The 21,270-nt window shown below is 42.4% G+C and overlaps 1 protein-coding gene across 1 annotated transcript in view; it reads right to left on the bottom strand.

Moving 5' to 3' along the window:
• Positions 1 to 21,270, bottom strand: part of LOC145418637 (protein argonaute-2-like) — a 163,540-nt gene that overhangs the window by 132,379 nt on the left and 9,891 nt on the right. Inside the window, exons 6-16 of the mRNA XM_080287000.1 lie at positions 20,763 to 20,902; positions 20,125 to 20,349; positions 16,691 to 16,876; positions 15,077 to 15,252; positions 14,015 to 14,193; positions 13,189 to 13,355; positions 12,286 to 12,470; positions 9,142 to 9,342; positions 8,370 to 8,487; positions 6,797 to 6,969; positions 6,345 to 6,545 (exon numbers count right to left, since the gene is read on the bottom strand). Coding sequence (XP_080143126.1) covers positions 6,392 to 6,545; positions 6,797 to 6,969; positions 8,370 to 8,487; positions 9,142 to 9,342; positions 12,286 to 12,470; positions 13,189 to 13,355; positions 14,015 to 14,193; positions 15,077 to 15,252; positions 16,691 to 16,876; positions 20,125 to 20,349; positions 20,763 to 20,902 — 1,904 coding nt within the window. The 3' untranslated portion in view covers positions 6,345 to 6,391. The remainder of the gene's footprint in view (positions 1 to 6,344; positions 6,546 to 6,796; positions 6,970 to 8,369; positions 8,488 to 9,141; positions 9,343 to 12,285; positions 12,471 to 13,188; positions 13,356 to 14,014; positions 14,194 to 15,076; positions 15,253 to 16,690; positions 16,877 to 20,124; positions 20,350 to 20,762; positions 20,903 to 21,270) is intronic.

Genomic DNA, 21,270 nt, shown 5'->3' with positions numbered 1-21,270 from the left:
CGCTTTTTTTTTCTTTTTCTTTTTTGTGGGATGGTGTGTTAATTGTGAAAATTTATACCTGTGGGGCGGAGTATAGATTCCCGGGGGCTTAAACACTGAGTGAATAAGTGTGGCCCTAAGTAAATGGGCAGCCTTTTGGCTAGTTTTCCTTCTACTGGAACTTTCCTCACCCCATCACTGTCCCATTCCCTAAAGGCAAGATACCCTACGTACTATTCACTCTAAAACAGCTAGAATGTAGTTAAATATATCTCCAGACGCTAACTACATGGCAGAATCTCCATAATACTGCCAAAACTGTGTACAATTCTAGATGATGGCACCAGATTTTTCGCCGATACAAAAACTTGCTAAATGGAGGTAAAAAATTATAGATACCTGCAGAAAAAAGCTACCTTGGCAATACTAAACTTTACAGTACCTGTAATACCTGTGCTTCTTAAAGTACGGATGTATACCATTTATAAATGAGTGCTTGCAATATATACGAAGCCTATAATTATAACATCGCTTGATGCATCTTAACTCTTAATATATACCTTTCCTCATTGGTGCTTATGAGGAACACCTCGCGGTGGCACTGACATGGGCAGTGAGCTCGACCAAGGCCTCATTTGACACTGCAATGGACTACACTACCTCCTTCCAATCCCTCTACAGAAACACTCTGGACTGCAGGAAGGCAAATTCAGCGTGCAGTCCAATGGGTTCATGATCAGATGAGCTTGGAGTGGGAGCTAAATCTTACCGTCATTTAAATCAAAGTAACAGTAATAATATATCCATCTACCTGTATTCCAGATGGAGCGGCCACGGACTGCCTGCAGGTTACCCTGTCCATCATCAGGCTGCCCTTCCCCCAGCTCAGTGCCCTCATTCTTACCACCCACCCATCCATCATCCAATCCTGTGTTGCCCCATGAGAAGCGTAGGAGCCCGAGGCTAGGCAAGTTGATCCTGACATTTAAAATGAGTGACCAACCTCACTCATCCCTAAGTGGCATTACGCGAACAATAAACCTCAACCACCCCTTGGATATCAACCTTCACCATCTTGATCCAATTGAAATGCTGTAATTACCCACTAAACCATCACGCACCAAAATATGGTTATATGGTTACCATCCATCATAGTAAATGGTTTCCTGGTGTACAGGAAACCATTTGGCTTGAGACTCTGTGTACAGTCACCCACTGGCAGAAGGAAGAGGAAAGAATGAAGGAAAGACAGAAGAGGGAGTGTAAAGTCACCTGTAGGCAGAAGGATGAGGAAAGAATGAAGGAAAGAATGACAGAAGAGGATGGATGGAAAGAAGCATGGAGAGGAAAGGGCAAACACCTGAGAGCAGCACTACATTGAGTGGATGGTGAGTGCCCCCACCTACCACATAATCCATTACATTCTTCCATTCCCTTGGTCTCACTTCCCCCTCCCTACTTCCACTCCTTTACCCACATACTCTCCTGGCAGTGCACCCCCACCCCCCCTCAAATCCTATACCTTCATTTGAATTGTATCCTATTGATTGTACAGGCTCCAGTATGCTTGCATATCCCAGCCTTGGTCACCTAGTGGTGGATTTCCATGTTGCACTCTCTCTGGCAGCCTCCCTATTCAGTCCTTTATTCCAGAGGTTACACACTGTGATCTCACCCCAGGTCATTTTTTGGTCAGCCTCTCACAACCATACCTAACATTTACACGTCTCACTTTCTGCACCCATCATCCTCCATCCTCTCAACATGCCCAAATTACCTCAGTCTACCCCACCCCATCACAAAGCCAACAGATTAAACCACCATCCTTCCTATCTGATCTTTGAAATTTTGGAATAATTAATATATGGACAATGCATTGCGCTGGGGTCTCTCCTCCCCCACCCCCACGTAGGGCTTGGCTCCACCTTGGCCCCCTGACTTGCAGAGACTATGGCACTGTGTCTGCTAGTCAGTTACTGTCCAGTCTCTCCACATGCCCAATTAAACCATCTCAAGGTACTCTAATACTTCCCAACACATCTACATCAACAACACTCTTAACTTCACTTGCCTGTCTGTTACTCTGCATAGAAGTAACTCAGTTTGCATAAAAGACCAAATATCTTACCTAGGTGTCAGAGAGGAATGCTGTCATGTGCTGGCACAAAATACACCAGTGTCTCCTCTGCCTGGTATTACAAACATCCTTGATCTCGCTCCCTATCCCCAGAAAGAAGGATGGTTAACTGTAGGAAAATAAGGTCAGCCAACAGTCAACCACTTTCATGTAAAGATAAGCCTGGGTTTTTAACTACTACTGCCATCTCTCTCCTCTTCCAAAATCAACTTTCAGGGTATCTCTTCCTTTCTCCTATTTCTCTCCTCTTCGTAGGTCTCTTTCAAGGTATCTCATCCTCTACTTTTCTTCATTTCTCCTATTTCTCTCCTCTTCCTAAACCTCTTTCAAGTTATCTCCTCCTTTCTTGAATCTCTCTCATCTTAACTGTCTTTCAAGGTCTCACTTTCTCTTCCTTCTTCTCTCCTTTGAGCTTGAGGAGAATACCTTCATATTGTGACACTGTTATGACAGAATGCTGATGCTGCCTGGTTATACAAACATCCTTCAACTTGCTCATCCCTTTGAAAAGACAGTGGACTACAGAATGGCAACTCCACTAGATTCAAATTCAGATGACCCTGTGACATCATCATCATCGTTTTTGGTTATATGTCATGTTTTCCGCATAGGTTTCCCTGATAACACTCCACCTTGCTCTGTTACGTGCTCTTGGATGGAAGGATGAAGGTTACTGGCAACTTGCCTCCAGGCGGCATTCAGTTAGCAATAATTGCCAAAGTACCTTCAAACTTTAACCTTTTGGGGTCACATCCATTTGAAGCACCTTAATCCACCAGACCACCAGGCATTCTACCAGTGTGAAAGGATAATAGTAATAACAACATGAAATTACATCCTTCTCTTCAATAACCAATCATGTACACAAAATAAAAAGTACAAAAACATCCTTGTTTTGCCTTTCACTGCAGTTTGGTTCAATTTTTCTTCTTTCTGGATAAAAATGGGATTCCCAAACATACAAGGTGGTACATATATAACATACGTTAGGAGTCAGAGCAATGGAAATGTGTTATCTGAGAGAGAGAGAGAGAATGAGGTTCTGTAAAGGAGCACTGTGGTGTTAAAGTGGACATGATTGAAAGCATCAAGAGAAATCCAGTACTCTGAGATGGTCTGGCCATGAGGAGAGGATGGAGAATGAGATATGAACCATAAAAGTGCATGAGTGAGGTGGAGGGAGAAAGGGAGAGGAGGAGGGGGAGACTGAGGATGAGACAAAGGGATGGAGTGGAGATGTGTGTGTGTGTGTGTGTGTGTGTGTGTGTATGTATATATATATATATATATATATATATACAGTAAGACCTCGCTATAAGGGGCTAGTTGGGGCCCATGCCACTCCAAAAAATACGAAACTCCGATAAAAACGACATCCAGACTTCCCCCTGCTAATTTGGACTTTTTCTATCAGACATTTGTCCAGATAGAATGAATGGTTTTTAAACTGTTTTGACTATCACTGCAATACTGTACTGTGTTATAAATTTACTACATAATAATACTGTACTGCACGCTGACAAACATATCTTTTATTTACCTTATTGTGGTGAACATAGCTGAAGTGGTGAGGCAGTCCGGATTGCTTCTGGCTTTATCAGACTTTTTCTGATATACAGGAATTTATTCAGGTAGCTCCTCGATTCCGATAAAAGCAAATTCCAATCTACTGAAGTCGGTTATATTGAGGTTTTACAGTATATATATATATAGAGGGAAGGAGGGTGTTAGTTGAAGGGAAAGCAGTCAAAAGGTGGCAGATTAAGCAACATGGAGGTGATTTGTTTGTGGCCATCCCTTTTGGGATTAAGGCATATGGCAAGAGATATACAGAAAGTTAGATGAATAATGTTAATTTATTACATGACCTAGAGTCTCTTTAAGAAAAATCAATCACAGTAAAGTGACTGATCAACAGCTCCAGGCACATTACATACAAAACGATGTAGAACTATACAGCTTCTACTCTAACTTGGCCTAAATTTGCCATCTCTCCCTCTTGATTTCTGAGGTGTAACAGATTAACACTAGGATATGATGCTAGTCATGAGGAAGTGCCATTGACAGGATGTAGAACTACAGTACTGCCTTTTCTGCCATTAAGATATATGACAACAGCAAAAGGATGGAAATTTGGGCCAAGGTAAACAATTCTTAATAACTAAAAATCATCGTTCAGTATTCAGGAAGAAATATTATATTCAATTAAGAAAACCATCATTCTTCAAGTGGTATGAAGCAAGCATTAAACCCCAACCATCCCTTTGATATGAACCCTGATGGGCCACACCAGGTTCAAGGTTAAAAAGCCTCAACCCACTAGACCACCAGGCATCTGTTTACAAACTATACAGTACAGCTATAAATACTGCCTCTGGATATGCCACATCATCATCATCTAGAAAATGTGAGTAAGATTATAACATCATTATAATACACAAGTACAATCATATTTACAAACTAGAGGGGCACTCTCTGGAGCGCATCTCTCCAACAAGGGCACTGTAATTTCCTAACTGCACTTCATAATGGATTAGGTTTTCTTATCATCAATTAGGGTTTCACAAAAAATGTTTTCTGGATCCAGAATCTGTAATATGGTCCAGATCGGTCCCAAAAGTTCCCCGGGATATGGGATAGCTACCCAACAAATTGGGTCCAAATCTCTCTCTTAGTTTTTGAGTAATCCTGCTAACAGACAGACAAACAGGGATGAAAATATACTCTCTGTCAGAAAGAATCAATACCATCATCATCATCATCATCATGAACTTTCCCACTTAAGGATGGGGTAAGGAGTGGCAAAACTACTGGAGACAGAGAGAGAGAGAGAATGAGGGGGGGGGGGGAGAATTCTTCCATCTAAATATATATTTTACAAAAATCAATTATCAATAATGCATTTACTGGTTAACACCTAATATGTAAACCAAACTAATAGGTTTGCTTTCACCTGATGTTTCTGGGCCATTCATCATCGTCATCACTATCATTGTCGTCACACACCTCAAATACTATGTCGTGGATGCAACGAATCTGATGAAACTTATTTATGAGGTAGGAATTAGTTTCCTTGGTTACTCACACTATGATCAGTTTGTTTTTACTCAACATAGATCCGCTAATCCCTTTCAGCTCATCTGATGGCCAAGTGTAGTCAGTTTGGAGCAATGAGTTGACTACTGTAGTAATAAAGGAGACTAATTCCTACCTCATTACTAAAGCTCATTGAATTCCATTCAACCAAAGCTTAGCATTCAAGATGTTACCCAGTTCTGTCAGATGAAAACATTCTGGCTAAAAGTAATTCTTAGAGTTGAATACAGCACCAATAACTGACATAAGTCAATAACAAAAGTAACAGACAAAATTGTCAAATATTCCAGTGAGTTACCCAGTTTCATCACATGAAAACAAAATAGTCCACAGAAATATAACAGAATACAACTAAAAATGTACACTACTATATATTAATACGCCAGGGGAAAACAAAAACCACGCCAATAAAATTGTATTCATCATCGTCGTCGTCGAAGATGTTACGAGTGTAATGCTATATGGTAGTGGGACCCACGCAGGAAAGGAAGAGGATACTCGAAGGCTGACAAATGTACAGAATTGACAATGATTAGGTGGATGTGCAGTGAGCCTTGAATGCAAGGCCTGGGAGGACAAGGTTTGCGGTGGAAGAGCTGAGAGGAAGCATGGGACTGGGTGGTGGTGTGATAAGAAGGGGTAAATCGAGATGGTTTGGGCACGTGGAAAGGATGGGTGATGACAATTGGATGCAAAAAGTGAGAAGTGTAAATGCCGGGGGTACGGCTGCAGAAGGTAGACCGAAAAAAACCTTGGAGAAAGTCATAGAGTGTGACCTCAAGGATCACGGACTGAACAGGGAGGCTGCCAGAGATCAAGCAGCATGGACAGCCACCAATAGGTGACCAAGACCGACGTATGCTGGCATGTTGGAGCATAAACGAAATCGAAATAAAACAAAACGAAATATGAAACTGGGAGAGTCATCATCCCCATAAACTCATAATCATTATTCATTGTCATTATCATCAAAAACATTTTTTTTTTCACCTACAGGTCAGGAAAGATGCAATTAAAAAATGAGAAAGTATGAAACTGGGTGAGTCATTATCACTGCTATTCCTTTTTTTTTTTTTCCACCTAAAGCGGTGGGACTGATGAAGATAAGACGTAAAAGTTAGTGAACCAGCACCACCACCACCATCATCATCATCCTATCCTTGCTTCCAGTGGTCAAAACTAGACAAAGTAAAGCTTGGATGCAATGTCATGCTTGTAGTCGATTTTGGCCGCTTGGGTCATAATGGCGTCAGATACAAGCAACCCTTCCGTCTCGCCAGACGCAATGGAGGATGTCTCGCTCTGACACAGATCTCGGATGTGTACCTTTGCTCTGGAATAAAACGATTACTTAGAAAATGCTTGAGAGAGAGAGAGAGAGGTATAAACATACTGTATGAGTATACAGAACATGCAAACCTTACTGACAATAGTGGATACATACCAGAAGACCAACAAATGGGCATAGTAAGCTGGTATTGGTATGGATGGACAGGTGCGGAGATACAGCGAGACAGCAACATTGGGCAAACACAGAGATACACTGACCATACAAACTTTACTACTGGATACAGGGATACATACCTGAAGGCCACCAAATGAGCATAGTAAGCTGGTGTAGGTATGGAGACAGAGCGCGTGCACCGAGAGTACAGGTGACACATGGCATACGTCATGGTCTCCAGCTGATCCATTGTTAGATCATTGTCGTCCCAAAGCACATGGTAGTGAGTGGGTCGGCTGGTTCCCTGTATGCCCTGGGGATTAAAGAAAGTCAGTATTAACACTCGGGTTCCTAGGACTCATTCACCCATCATTAGGTCTTTGCTGTCTCTCAAAACATGGTAGTGGATTGGTCTGCTGGTTCCCTGTATGCCTTGAGGATTAAAGGAGGGCAGTATTTACAGGCTCAGGTTTCTATGACTCACTCTATAACTCTACAACTCTCTCCCAAGCTCCTACGACTAATTCTATATCGTGGTCTCCAGCTGATCCATCATTAAGTCACTGTCATCCCAGAGCACACAGTTGTGAGGTCAGTTGGTTCCCTGCATGCTCTGGAGGCTGAAGTCAATGTTAACATTTTCAGTCTCCTGTAACTCACACTTTGGCTCCTATGACTCACTTTCCAGGTTCTATGACCAACTCTGACTCACTGTCCAGTCCCTATGACTCATTATCCTGCTCTTATGACTTACTCAGTTGAATAAAATAGTATGGTGTCCTTATGGCAGTTCATAAGTGTGTGGTCATTATACACATCATTCAGTAAAAAATGTTTTCCCTAAATTCAATAAAATCATCTGGTGGTAGCAAGCAAGTTGTCAGTAAGTTGCTGTTCCTGAGTAACCCTGGTCTGTCTGGCCAGGCAAACCTATCAACTGCAGGCAAGAAACTGTCCCTGCAGAGCTGTCCCATGCAGTGAACTAATGTTTCCTTGCAGTGGACAGTGCCTCACCACACTGAGGTGCAGGGCGAACTGTGGAGCTTTGGTTCCTGAACTGACACTACTTTTGTGTCCCCACCCAGTTTAACTGAGGCATCTATGTAGATTCCACATTACCCCATTTTTGGTTACAGGCTAAAGTTTGTAAACTTTGTAAAGTTCTTAAATGTCGGGACCAGCTCCTATGCTCCTCATGGGGCAATGTAGGATTGGATGATGGATGGATGGATGGTAAAGTTTCCTGGGTTACAGGAAATCAATAGGCTTTTCACAGGAGGTCCGGATGACGATGATGATGATGATGGAAAGAAGAGTAACATAAGTGACAAGAAGGATGGGAGAAATAGGAAGAGAGGAGGGCAAACACAGAAAAAGTGATACAGAAGAAGGAAAAAATAACCAGTACCGTTACATCAGGTGGATGATGGTCGTCATCACCTACCACCAAGTCATTAAGTTGAATAACCAAATGGACACCTTGCGGTACAGTATAATGGGTTAAGGCACTCCAAGAAGATGTGACTCATAAGAGTTTACATCCAAGGCTGGTTGGGGTTTATAGTTCACACAATGCCTCCTAGTGAATTCGAGTTAATTGGAGTTCATAGTTCTTGTTTGAAATACCAGGATTAAGTAATCATGCCCTATGCCCTTAGGCTCCTCATGGGACAATAATGGACTGGTAGACAGGTAGACAGACAGATACAGTACCTGGTGAGAACACAGATAGAAGTCTCTCTCACTTGGGTGTGTGATCTTGTTGTCAACAGTAGTGCCAGGTGGAATGTTCTTAGATCGACCTATACCATCACGCTCCTGGCAGAACAGCCTGGGGATGATAAAAATCATATTGGTAACTGAAGTTTCTAATAACCCATGAACTGTTTATTCTTCATCATCCTGAACTCCCCCCCACCCACCCCAAGGATAGGGTGACATTCAGGGTGTGTTCAAAAAGAAAAAAACTGACAAAAGGAGAATTAACTAAACATTTGTCCAATTAAAATGTCAAACTCTCATTCAGTCAGCACTCAAGCCCAAGGTATCCTGAATTCACTTCATATACATACACATTCATACTTACGCACTTCATACCATCTATCAACTAGAGTCAATCCAACTACTATCATTTTATGGGGATAAAACGGGAGTGCTAGTCTCTTTGTCATTTATTCCTTCATACAAAATTCTTCAAATCAGCTTAATCCACTGTCAGCTACCTTGCCTAATCATCCTCTGTACCTTGTTTTCTTACACACACACATTTACCATTTCTGTTCACCATCTTGGCCTCTCATGCCAAGTACAGTACCTAACTGTGTATGATGTGACTGCTGCACCCCCAAAAATGTCATGCTGGGTTTGTACTCCTCCTGCCTGCATTCCTTTCAGTTTCAACAACTAAGAAAATGAACAAAAGCACACAAAACAACAGACAGTCCACAAACATACCACAAAAATCACTCTCTGTTTCCTCTCCTACCTTGTGTGATGTCTCTTCTGCACCACAATAAATGTCATGCCAGGTTTGTAATCCTTCTCCAGCTCCGTACAGGCTTTCCGCATTGCCTTCAGCTCGAATGACAGAACCTCCAGGAACTGTGACTCACTGACACCATCCCGGTACATGATGATTCTCTCCGGTTTCCTCTTGGTTGCGCGGTAGAAGCTTATGAGCAGGTTCCTGAAAAATATGGTGAATATAAACACTCTTAGGTCTCAGTGATTCATCAAGATGGGCAGCAGCCGGTCATAGGACAGCATGTTACTAACCCTAAACTAATGCCTTTTTTTTCTCTCTCCCTCTCTCTTCTTGTTCTGGGTAACCATACAACCAAATTATGGCACCTGGTGGTTTAGTGGGTAATTAAGGCACTTCAATCAGACTAAGCCTATGTAGGTGTATATCCAAGGGATGGTTGGGGTTTATTGCTCATGTAATGCCACTCAGGGATGAGTGAGGCTGGTCACTCTCATCTTAAATGACAGGACCAATCTGCCTAGCCCTGGGCTCCTACACTCCTCATAGGGTAACATACGATTGGATGATAGATAGATGGATTTTCTTTTTGGGGGGAAGGGGAGGGGGGATTATAATCTTAATCTAATAACCTATTCATGTCTTAGCCTGCAACAACTGTGAGCTAGTGTTGCAACATTATTGCTCTCGGGGCGCTCACCATCCACTCACTCGATGTAGTGCTGCCCAGGTGTCTGTCCTCTCCCTTCTTCCATCCTTATTTCTTTCCTTCCTCTTCAGTTTTTCTTTCCTTCATTCTTTCCTCTTCCTTCTGTCTAGGGGTGACTACACTGAGTGACAAGCCAAAGGATTTCCTGTTCACCAAGAAATCAGTTACTAAGCTGGGTGGTAACAATATAACCAACTTAAGGCGCCTGGTGGTTTAGTGGGGAATCAAGGCACTCCAATCGGATTGAGCCGGTGCAGCTTTATATCCTATGGGTGGTTGAGGTTTACTGCCCCATGATGCCACTCAGGGATGAGTGAGGCTGGTCACTCTCATCGTGTCAGGACCAATTTGCCTAGCCCCGGACTCCTACACTCCTCATGGGGCAACACTGGATGAGATGATGAATGACTATGATGAATATCATGCTACTCACTTTCCCACATATACGATGCCTTCCCATGACTTTGGATGGTGTGCAAAGTAGTGGTATTGGTCTGTATGATGAGGGACTGTTAAGTAGTTTCCCTGACTTGAGTATGGGAAAGATGGTCACTTTCTTCCAGTACCAGGGATTGGGATGATAGTCCGGGAGAAGTTGATAATTGAAGTAACGGCACTTACTGCTATAGGGCCAAGGTGTTTAAAGTGGAGGTTTGAAATCTGATCACGGCCTACTATTTTGGACTTTTTTTTTCAACTGCTCTGTGTGTGTGTGTGTGTGTGTGTGTGTGTGTGTGTGTGTGTGTGTGTGTGTGTTTTCATAGCTTATGGATGCATGATACAATAGTTGATTAGGTTGAGTGCTTGTTTCTTCTGCCTAGGGATGGTTCCATCAGTGTTTCGTAGGAATTCCTAGGCTGATGATGGGCAAGTCTTTGATGTGTGGATATTTCTTAACGTTTTCCTAAGTTTGCCATCACTGACTTAAGGTGTCCACAAAGTTTCTCCAGTTTTCTTGTTCACATATAATGATAGGTTCATACAGTGTTGCTTAAGTTCTGCATGGTTTCATGATCTGCTGTTGGTGGTGTATGGTACTTTTAAGTGTAATAAACCTCAACTACCTCTCGAATTTTATCAGTATACGCACTCAGAGCAATACCCAACCACCCCTCAGAAGTGGTAGGCATTGGTGACCATCATCTACTCACTTGATGTGGTGCTACCTACTTCTTCTTTCACTTTTACCATTGTATCCCTACGTGTCAAGTGGGGTTGGTGAAGGATTAGTGCCCTTCCCTGTAAAACAATTAACTCTAAGCCCTTGGCCACCCCGTCTGGGATGCATGGCGTCTGGCAATGAATGAGTGATGAATTTCTTAAGTCTGCCCTCCTCTCCTCTTACTTCTCCTATTTCTTCCATCCATCCATCCATCATCCAGTCTATATTGTCCCATGAGCAGCATAGGAGCCCAGGCTAGGAAAGTTGGTTCTAACATTTAAGATGAGAGTGACCAACTTCACTGATCCGAGTGGCATTACGTGAGAAATAAATCCCAACCACCCTTGGATATAAACCTACACAGGCTCAGTCCGATTGTACGTGAGCAATAAATCCCAACCACCCTTGGATATAAACCTACACAGGCTCAATCCGACTGTACGTGAGCAATAAATCCAAACCACCCCTCGGATATAAACCTACACAGGCTCAATCCGACTGTTGCTCCTTAATTACTCACTAAACCACCAGGTGCCATAATCTGGTTAAATGGCTAGCACCTAGCACAGTAAATGGTTTCCTGGTGTACAGGAAACCACTTGGCTTGTTGCTCAGTGTAGAGTCACCCATTGGCAGAGGGAGGAGGAATGAATGAAGGGAAGAAAGACAGAAGAGGAAGGAAGGAAGAGAGGAAAGGGCAGACACCAAATGCAGCACTACACCAATTGCATGGATGGTGAGCACCCCCACCTACCACCAAGCTATCACTTTTGACTGTTCTCCTTTCCATTTCAGGTGGTTCTACACTGAGTGACAAATCTACTGGTTTCCTGTGATCCAAGAAACCATTTACATATAACCAGATCACATGGAGAAGTGGAGCCTACCATGGTGCTCCTGTTAACTGGGTGGACACACAAATGCAGCATCCACCCAAGAACCAAACCTCCACACTTTTCCCAGTGCCTCATCATAGCCAGGTGCTGGCAATCACAAAGAAAAATCGCTTCAGTGCACTGGACAGCCCTGCAGGACAGGTGCCTTGCCTGTGGTTGATGGGTTGGTTCAGTTAGACAGACAGGTTGATCAACAGCAACAACAACCATCCCTCAGACCTAAGCCCATAGTCCTTGAGGTTATGTCATCTCAGTGAACTGCTGATGATATACAGCATAATTATTGTAACAAGCAACCCTTTAACTTATATCCATCTACTCAGTCATTTCCTTGAACAATTAACTACAACTGATCCTTAAACTTAAACCCATACACTCACTTAGTCATATCCTTGAGTTCCTGTATCATCTCAGTGCGGTGTTGCTGATGCCGCACCTCTGATGCATACTTGCAGGCATAACGATCCAACGAGGCAAGTACAGCAGCTAACGATGGGGTGGACTTGTCATGGGCGGGAGGATGGTTGACATCTGCTCCCATGATCATAATTGGTGTGTTGAAGACCTGCAAAAGTTAAATGGAGTCAGGATTCCAGGGGCTTGCGTGGTGAGTGAATGAGTGTTGTGGCCCATTTATATGTAGGTATACACTGGTTAGTCCTCTTTCTATCATGTTTTTTCTTGCTCTCTGGGCCATACCTCATCCCATCCTTAGGTGGGAAAATAAGAGTTCTAGATGACAATGATAATGATGATGAGACTGTTTGTTAAAGACCAACAGGGAACAGGCTAAACAAAGTCAGAATTCAGGGGACTTGCATGGTGACTGATAGAAGGGAAAGAGAAGAGAAGGGTAGAAAAGAGGGAAGGTGAAAGGGGAAAGAGAAGCAACTGACAATGGCAATGATGAAGATTACAACAGTGCTGATGATGATGATGAAAGGAAAAGGTGAGAGGGAAGAGAAAGAGAGGGAGAGGGGAGGGAAAGACAGAAGGAGAAATGGAAGAAAGAGAAAGAGAAACTGACAAAGACAATGGCAATCAATATGATCATGAAGGTAATAATGCTGCTGCTGCTGATGATGATGATGATGAAAAGAAAAGAAGACTTACAGAAGGAGAGAGGGAATGGAAAGAAAGATGGGGATGGGAAGGGGGAGAAAGGGAATGGCAATGAAAACAACAATGAAGATTACGATGGTGCTGATATGACAATGATGATGATGAGTACAATGAAAAAATACCACAAAATCTATTATGAAAAAATCCATAAATCAACTTACAATAGGTCGTGAAGCTAGTCCCAGTACATTGTTTGTACCACCCAACTTGGCATTGATCTTGAGGAGGAGGTTGCCTACAGTGGGAGGGCTGCATTTCTGTACATTCCCACCCTGCACACACTGCGTCACTATCTTTACTTCTCGGTCTCCTACTTTCTTCACTCGAGCTGGAAGAGGAGGTCAATAATGAATTTGTTTCACCTGATGGAGCTAGGCAACACTGATTTTGAGCAGGATGTTGCCCACAGTAAGAGGGTTGCATTTCTGCAAGTTTTCATCCCGCACACATACAGCGTCACAATCTAGCCTGGGGCTAGGCAACTTGGTCCTGACATTTAAGATGAAAGTGACCAAAGTCACTCATCCCTGAATGGCATTATGTGAGTACTAAACCCCAACCACTCTTTGGATATAAACCTGCACTGGCTCAATCCCACTCCAGCATCTTAACTGCCCACTAAACTACCAGGCGCCATATTATGATTATATGGTTATCACCCACCATGGTAAATGGTTTCCTGGTGTAGAGGAAACTATTGGCTTGTTCCCAAGTGTACAGTCACCCGCAGACAGAAGGAAGAGGAAAGAACGAAGGAAAGAAAGACATAAGAGGATGGATGGAAAGAAGGAAGGATTCACTCTCACAAATATACATAATATAGCTACTTAGTGCAGGAAAATGATGTCATGCTTTATTCTTAGGACATACCCATATTAAGGTGATGTTTTCTATGAACTGGAAGCTAAATGAAGTGCCAGCACCAGCTAACTACTTCCCAACAATTGAGTGTTTGGAATATAAATTTCATAATGTAAAGATACATACGATAATAGTCTCCAACTCTGGGCAGCACCACAAGGATGAGCTGGGTGTTGGGGAAGCGCTGTTTAACCTCAAACAGGTCCCTCTCTGGATTGGGGTAGCGGAGACCCTTTACCATCGCAGGTTGCTTAATGCCCATGCCCCGCTCCTTCCCCATCCTCATAAGTGACTGAAGGAATTTGCTGTGAGAAGAAAAAGCCATTTTGAGATGAGACCTGAGGAGAGGAGAGGAAAGAGAGTCTCATACAGTAAGAACAATTATGATGCAAATACTTCATCAGAAAGGGGAGAGGAAATCAAAATAAAAACAAACATACCTAATCTGAATACTTTTTCACTGCTAAAACTCACTCAAACCCCCGTAAGTTCCACAGCCTTGTCATTTTCAATAGCTCACTTTCTCGCACATCCATTTACCATAAACAGGGTGGCTTGTAGGTTAAATACTTCTCCACTAGAAACTTATCTGGCAGTATCTTTTGTGTTAAATGTAGGATTGGATGACAGATAGAATAGATAGATCTTTTGTGTTGTGAAGATGGCTGAGTATGCTGAGGAAAGCAAATTAATAACTGATGCCAGACAGACACTGATAATGTTGACTGTGCCGTCCCTGCTACATGAGAGTAACTGTGCAGAGGAGTGGATGAGGAGAGTTTTGTATGTACCACCTCATACGTCCACCTTCCCACACTTCTATACTGACAAAACCACCATCATAGTTCACACATACCTGCATCATGCACACATATTTACTTCATTCACACACGTGCTGCTACATCTAAACATTTTCATTTCATTCACACATTTACTTCATCCATACACAGACACACGTACATACACGCACATGCACACACACACACACACACACACACACACACACACACACACACACACACACGCACGCACACACACACGCACACTTCATAACCAAAACACACCCATCACTAACTTCAGCTTTTCCTCACTGATACTGTATATCTTCCATCGTAACCATCCACATATATGCACTTCATCCATACTAATGTACTCCACCCACACATAACCAAAGCATTTATCACTCACTTCAGCACATCATCCTTGATAAAACCGCCATCATAGTTCAATGCCACCCAGTGCTCAAGATTGGCGGAGGAGAAAAAGGTGTGGTTGCGGGTCTCCCAAACCCCTTTGTCCGGCTCAAACTCTTTGTCCATTAGTAGCTTTGGGGCCGGTAAGACACGCCCATCCAGGCTCACAGGCTATAACAAGAAAATGTGAAATCCTATATTACCACAAGAACACGGCACTAGTTACAAAGAAGTGTTGTGGAATGGAAGCACAGCCGTAGTACTGTCCATCAGCAGCTCTCGTGCCAGAAGCAAACATCCATCGAGTTTTCCAGGCTGGAATTGTAACTAGGCTATACAGTAGTTTAGTTTTTGAACACCACAGATGCTGAACAGAACTGTCTGGGTATGGCAAAAATGAAATTAAGAGACACTATACTGAATTAGTTAATACTATACATACTTGGTAAGATATAAAGACTCTCAACGATATAAAGAACAGAATATTCCTTCAGTTTCTCAACTGATCACTTGTGAGTTGTGGGCTACAAGGACGTTGAAAATATTAACATTAATAATTTTCATAGTACTGGCATAGCATAAACTCTGTTTTGAATAAATAAATACCATGTGAAAACAGCTTTGACATAATGTAATGTGCTTGCTTCATAGTGTTTTGCTTCAGTTGAGCCATAAATAAGGAAAACAACAAACATAATGTGGCTCAGCAAGTACTTGACATTACCAGTACATCAGAGCTATTCTCACACAACAGTCATCTTTTACACATGCAATTTATGCTATGATAATTATCATCCATCCATCATCCAATCCTACATTGCCCCATGAGGAGCATAGGAGCCCGGGGCTAGGCAGTTGGTCCTGACATTTAAGATGAGAGTGACCAGCCTCACTCATCCCTGAGTGGCATTACATGAGCAATCAACCCCAACCACCCCTTGGATATAAACTTTCACCAGCTCCATCCAATTGGAGTGCAATAATTACCCACTAAACAACCAGGTGCCAAAATTTGGTTATATGGTTACCACCAAGCATAGTAAATGGTTTCCTGGTGTTCAGGAAACCATTTGGCTTGTCACTCAGTGTAGAGTCACCCACAGGCAGAAGGAAGAGGAAAGAATGAAGGAAAGAAAGACAGAAGAGGGAGTGTAAAGTCACCCGTAGGCAGAAGGACAAGGAAAGAATGAAGGAAAGAAAGACAGAAGAGGATGGAAAGAAAGAAGGATGGAGGAGAGGAAAGGGCAGACACCCAACAGCATTACTGTCATTAAATTTAGTAATGTCGACATTTTCAATCTCAATGTAGCTTAAAACTTGCAGGTGTTCAACTGTAATCAAAAGCTGAATAAGATCTTCTGGGAGTGGCAATATCAGTGAATGAGACTGACTAAAGAGTGTACGTGAATGAGGTGGTGCGAGAGACTGAGGACATGGTGGAGGGATATACGTATAACACTGGTGTGCAATGGAATGAGGGAGGACAGCGTGACGGAGATAATTTGCTTGTGGTCACCCCATCTGCGATTAAGGCGTACAGTAATATAACCTGCAGACAGACAGACTGATGGACAGATGGAATAATAGAAAAGACGCATCAATACACTACCTGATCCGATATAGAGAATTCCAGTGCCTTCAGGATGGGGTCGCTACTGAGGTTGAGTTTCTGTACAGCATTGCGTATGCTGTTCAATCTCTCGTAAGGCATCTTTGCTGTGCCACGGATGAACTGCGATGTTTCTCTGTCACTTAATTTCTTGGTCACTTTCTGTCCCTTGGCTATCTTGCATACCTGAAAAATAAATATTCATCACCATCATTTTTGCTGTGCCACATATGAACCGGGATGTTTCTCTGTTCCTTAGTTTCGTGGCCGCCTTCTGTTCCTTGACTATCTTGCATTCCTGAAGATACAGAAGTTTCAATCAATCATTCATCATCTAATCCTGTGTTGCCCCATGAGGAGTGTGGAAGCCTGGGGCTAGGGAAGGTGGTCCTGACATTTAAGATGAGAGTGAGCAGCCTCACTCATCCTTACGTGAGCAGTAAGCCCCAACCACCCCTTGGAAGTAAACCTGCACTGGCTCAATCCGATTAGAGTGCCTTAATTACCCACTAAACCACCAGGTGCCATTAGATAAAGAAGTATCATTGTCATTTCCATCTCCTACTCGTAGGCAGGGCCCAAAAAAAAAAAAAAAAAAAAAAAAAAAAAGTGCAAGAACCAATCAATAGCATGTCCATTGCAATGCATTATTCCAACCCCTGGAATCCTGACTCCACCCTAGTGGCATGCCTTCTACAGAAAGCTTCATAATTACCTACAGTATTAGATAGTCAATTTGACAGTTGTTAAATTAAACAGACTGGCAAACCCCTGTCATGTGTTCCTCTGTACACAGTTCATTCAAGCAGCCTCATCACGTGTCAGTTCTCCAGCCTCATCACCTTCCACACTTTGTTTTCTCAGATGTTCATATACCATATCCATCCACTTTCTTGGCATACCACATTTCTTCAAACCTTCAAACTCACTCACATATACTCTTTTTCTTATGCAATTGTGCTGGAGAGGGAAGCCTTCATGTGGTGGCACTAATATAGCTGGTTATACAATGTTTCTCAACCCCCTCCCTGTTCCCACAGAGGGGGGACTGTGAACTTGAAGAAAAATGCAACTTCAGCCTTCAGTGCACTGGGTTCATGTCCAGATGAGCCTGGAGCTGCACTAAATATAGGTAAGATACAGCCTACTTAACTCCTTCAATGCTAAGTGTTGAACAGAATCAATGAATAAAAGTAAATACAAGTAGTCAATTTACCTCCACCTGATGGAACTAGGCCCCTTCCACATCGTTAATATTAAGACATGGTTGCATGAAAGTTGATAAGCCTTAGTTAAGATGAAAGAATGAGTCTCCTTGGTTACTACAGTCATTTTCACCTGACAGAACTAGACCACTCATACAACTTTATTTCTGTCATGGTTTCATTAATTTTCATGAGCCTAAGTTGATGCAAAAATGACTCCTTGGTTATTACTCAAATTAACCTTCCAAGCTGATGACAGTTGTGACATCACAAAGGTACAGTTCCAGAGGACTGGAAGTCATACACAAGAGTTGCCATATACTGTAAAAAGGAAAAGGGGAAAGAGAAGTTCTAGTAAGTGCAGCGAAGATTCCAGTGAAGATTGGTGAATGAAAGCTTGTGTGACCCCATTTCCTTGTGCATGCTGTTGACCAGTTCTCCAACTACCATATTCTTTCCTCTTCCTTGCACTTTGAACTATCTCACCCACCTGCAGGTGGGAAAATGAGGTGGGATGATGAAGAAAGATGGGTACTTGTCTTTTTTTTTTTTGAAGAAGAAGGAACCAAAGGCCATGAGCCCGCAAAACTGTTCCTTCCAAGAGAAAACCAAAATACAAGAGAGAGCTAAATTCAAGATCCATTCATTTTCAGATGCCTGGACACACTGCGTTTGAAAGACTGGAGATCATAGGAAGCAGGAAATACAGACTGAGGGAGACAGTTCCAGAGTTGACCTGTTGCATAAATGAAGGACTGGGAATAACAGTTAACTCTTGCATTAGAGAGTTGGACAGAAAAGGGGTGAGAGTTTGCTGCTAGACGGGTGCTACGTGCCCGTCGTATAAGTGGAAGAATGCATGCAGACAGTTCAGAGGAACAGTGACCATTGAAGTAGCGATAGAAAAGAGATAAAGAAGCAACACTGCGGCGAAGAGACAGAGGTTGAAGGGAGTCAGTAAGAGGGGGAGAGTTGATGAGACGAAAAGCCTTTGACTCCACCCTATTGAGAAGAGCTGTAAGTGGGGAGCCTCCCCACACATGAGAGTTGTACTCCACACAGGGGCAGATAAAACCCCTGTATAGAGTCAACAATTGTGCAGGGGCAAAGAAGGAACAGAGTCGGCTTAGCACACCCAATCGCTTGGAAGCAGATTTTACAAGAGATGTAATATGATCTTTCCAAGACAAGTCCCAAGCAATTGAAACACCAAGCATATTCATGGATGATGCAGGATTAAGTTGAGTATTATTAAACATAAGTGGGTATACCTGTGGAAGATTTTGTCGGGTTGATAGGTGCAAAAACTGAGTCTTTGATGCATTAAAAACAACCAGATTATTTTTACCCCAGTCAGAGATATATGCTAGAATACTTGTTGGCAGACTTAGGGAAACAACTGAGAAATTTTGTGAAGAACAATGGGGTTTTAGAAATGGGAGAGGATGTATAGAAACTACACAATAACAGTTGCAGAAGAGCAAAGGGCTTTAACGAGGGAAGGGATAGGCTATGCAGACCAGATATTCTAAGATGCTTAGTGGAAAAGTCTTCAGAGAAGGGAAAGATGTATGCTACAATTGTGGACTTGAAGAAGGTACATGAAAGAGCAGATAGAGGGAAATTCGAAGGTGCTAAAATATATGAGGTGCTCCGAGCCAGAGGGGCGAGCATGCATTTTGCTAATTTTCAGTAACTAAGTTTTTAAACTTTGACATGGCTAATTATACAATGGTAAAACTATACTTTTATGCATTTTATTGTTTAGCATGAAAGTGCTAACCAAGACAATTAAAATGGTGGTAAACATGACATGTCTAAAGTACTGTATATTACAGTTTGGTAATGTCAAAGCAAATACGCAAAATGCACGGTCGCCTCTCTGGCTCAGAGCACCTCATATGAAGTAGCTACATGGAAAACCACTGCATACTGTCAACAGTATATGTGCAACACTGATCAATGGATGGACAGATACACACAGATAAAAGTGGCTTACTTCAAAAGGCATGTAAATAGTTCAACTGAGAGGGTCAACTTTCAGGCAATTTAGCATTGGGTAATGCCGTCTTTTCTTGTACGGTACTGGTTGAGGAATTACTTGAGAAGCAATTGACAGATAGATACACAGACAACAGACAGACATTTTCTCCTGTATTCCTTGAGGAAGTACTTGAGTATGGCTGACAGACAGAGACAGACAGACAGATAGACAGACAAAGATCTCACCTCAATAGGCAGGTAAATATCACGACTGACAGGGCCAACTCTCAAACAGTTTAGCTTGGGATAGTTAAGCCTTCTCCCATACTGGTTGTTGAAATATTTCTCCACAGTAATTTTTCGCTTCCTCCCATCACCAGAATCGAAAGGGAAGTCCTGACGATCGGGTCCAATCGAAGAGATGTCGTTGACTTTGTACGTGCGGGGAACTGGTGTGTGTGTTACTTGGATCTGAAAATAGGAGAATAATAATAATAATATAACAATGACACCATGCTTTGTTGTAGGGAATCCCCATACAGAGGTTGGCCAAGGTACGGCTGATGTTTTCTAAGGACTGAAAGCTAAACCAATTGCCAAAACAGCTGATTACCTCCCAGCACTTGTTTGCTGCTGCTGGGGAAAAAAGAATTTGAGATGTGTCAAAACTTGTAAAAATGTGAGAGTCTCAGCAGTATAAAAGCCATAGGTGTATAAAACTGTACCTAACCCATTCAGTTTGATGTTTAACCTAAATAAACTGTCAGATGGTTGAACAAATAAATTAAAACAATATCCCTGGGGTCAATGGGGTTAAAATCTGTATAAAACTGAATAAAACCTGTACAAGGCAGCAGCAGAAATAAAATATGTTATGACACTACCTTCATATTGTGCAGCTCCCTCCTAAGTCTGCTCCTCTTCCTTTCATCCAGTGGTCTGTGTAAGTCTTCTTCTCTAAACCCCAAGTCATTCCTCATAAAATCAAGAACACTTTGCTCTTTGTAGAAGGCAGCATTGGCCACTGAAAAGAAAGCACTAGTTACCAATTTTTTTACTAAACTGCATTCACTTGGCTTAAAACTGTAATCTCTCCATTTTGCATACACTGTTGTAACAAAAGATTAAAGCTTGAATAAAATGCTATAATCTGTTCACTTTAACCTGGACTAAAACTGTCATGATTATCTGTGCAAAGGCTAGTTCAATGTGACACTGGAGTATGGCCTTCTTCTGCGATATGCAGACTTAGAAGACTGTTGCTATTGATCTGAACCCAGTGGACAGCAGACTAAACTTGAGATTCTCCTGTGTCAATGATCATCTTTCTGGTGACTAGGGAGAAAGCTGAGGAATGTTTGCAGGGTTATCTGAATGTGAATCAAAAGGATT

Source organism: Coenobita brevimanus, chromosome 115 (assembly GCF_032717465.1).
Source record: "Coenobita brevimanus isolate Jiangsu-jjx chromosome 115, ASM3271746v2, whole genome shotgun sequence".
Taxonomy (NCBI): Eukaryota; Metazoa; Arthropoda; class Malacostraca; order Decapoda; family Coenobitidae; genus Coenobita; species Coenobita brevimanus.
The sequence above is the reverse complement of the archived record's forward strand: the minus strand, read 5'-3'. Positions and strand labels throughout refer to the sequence as shown.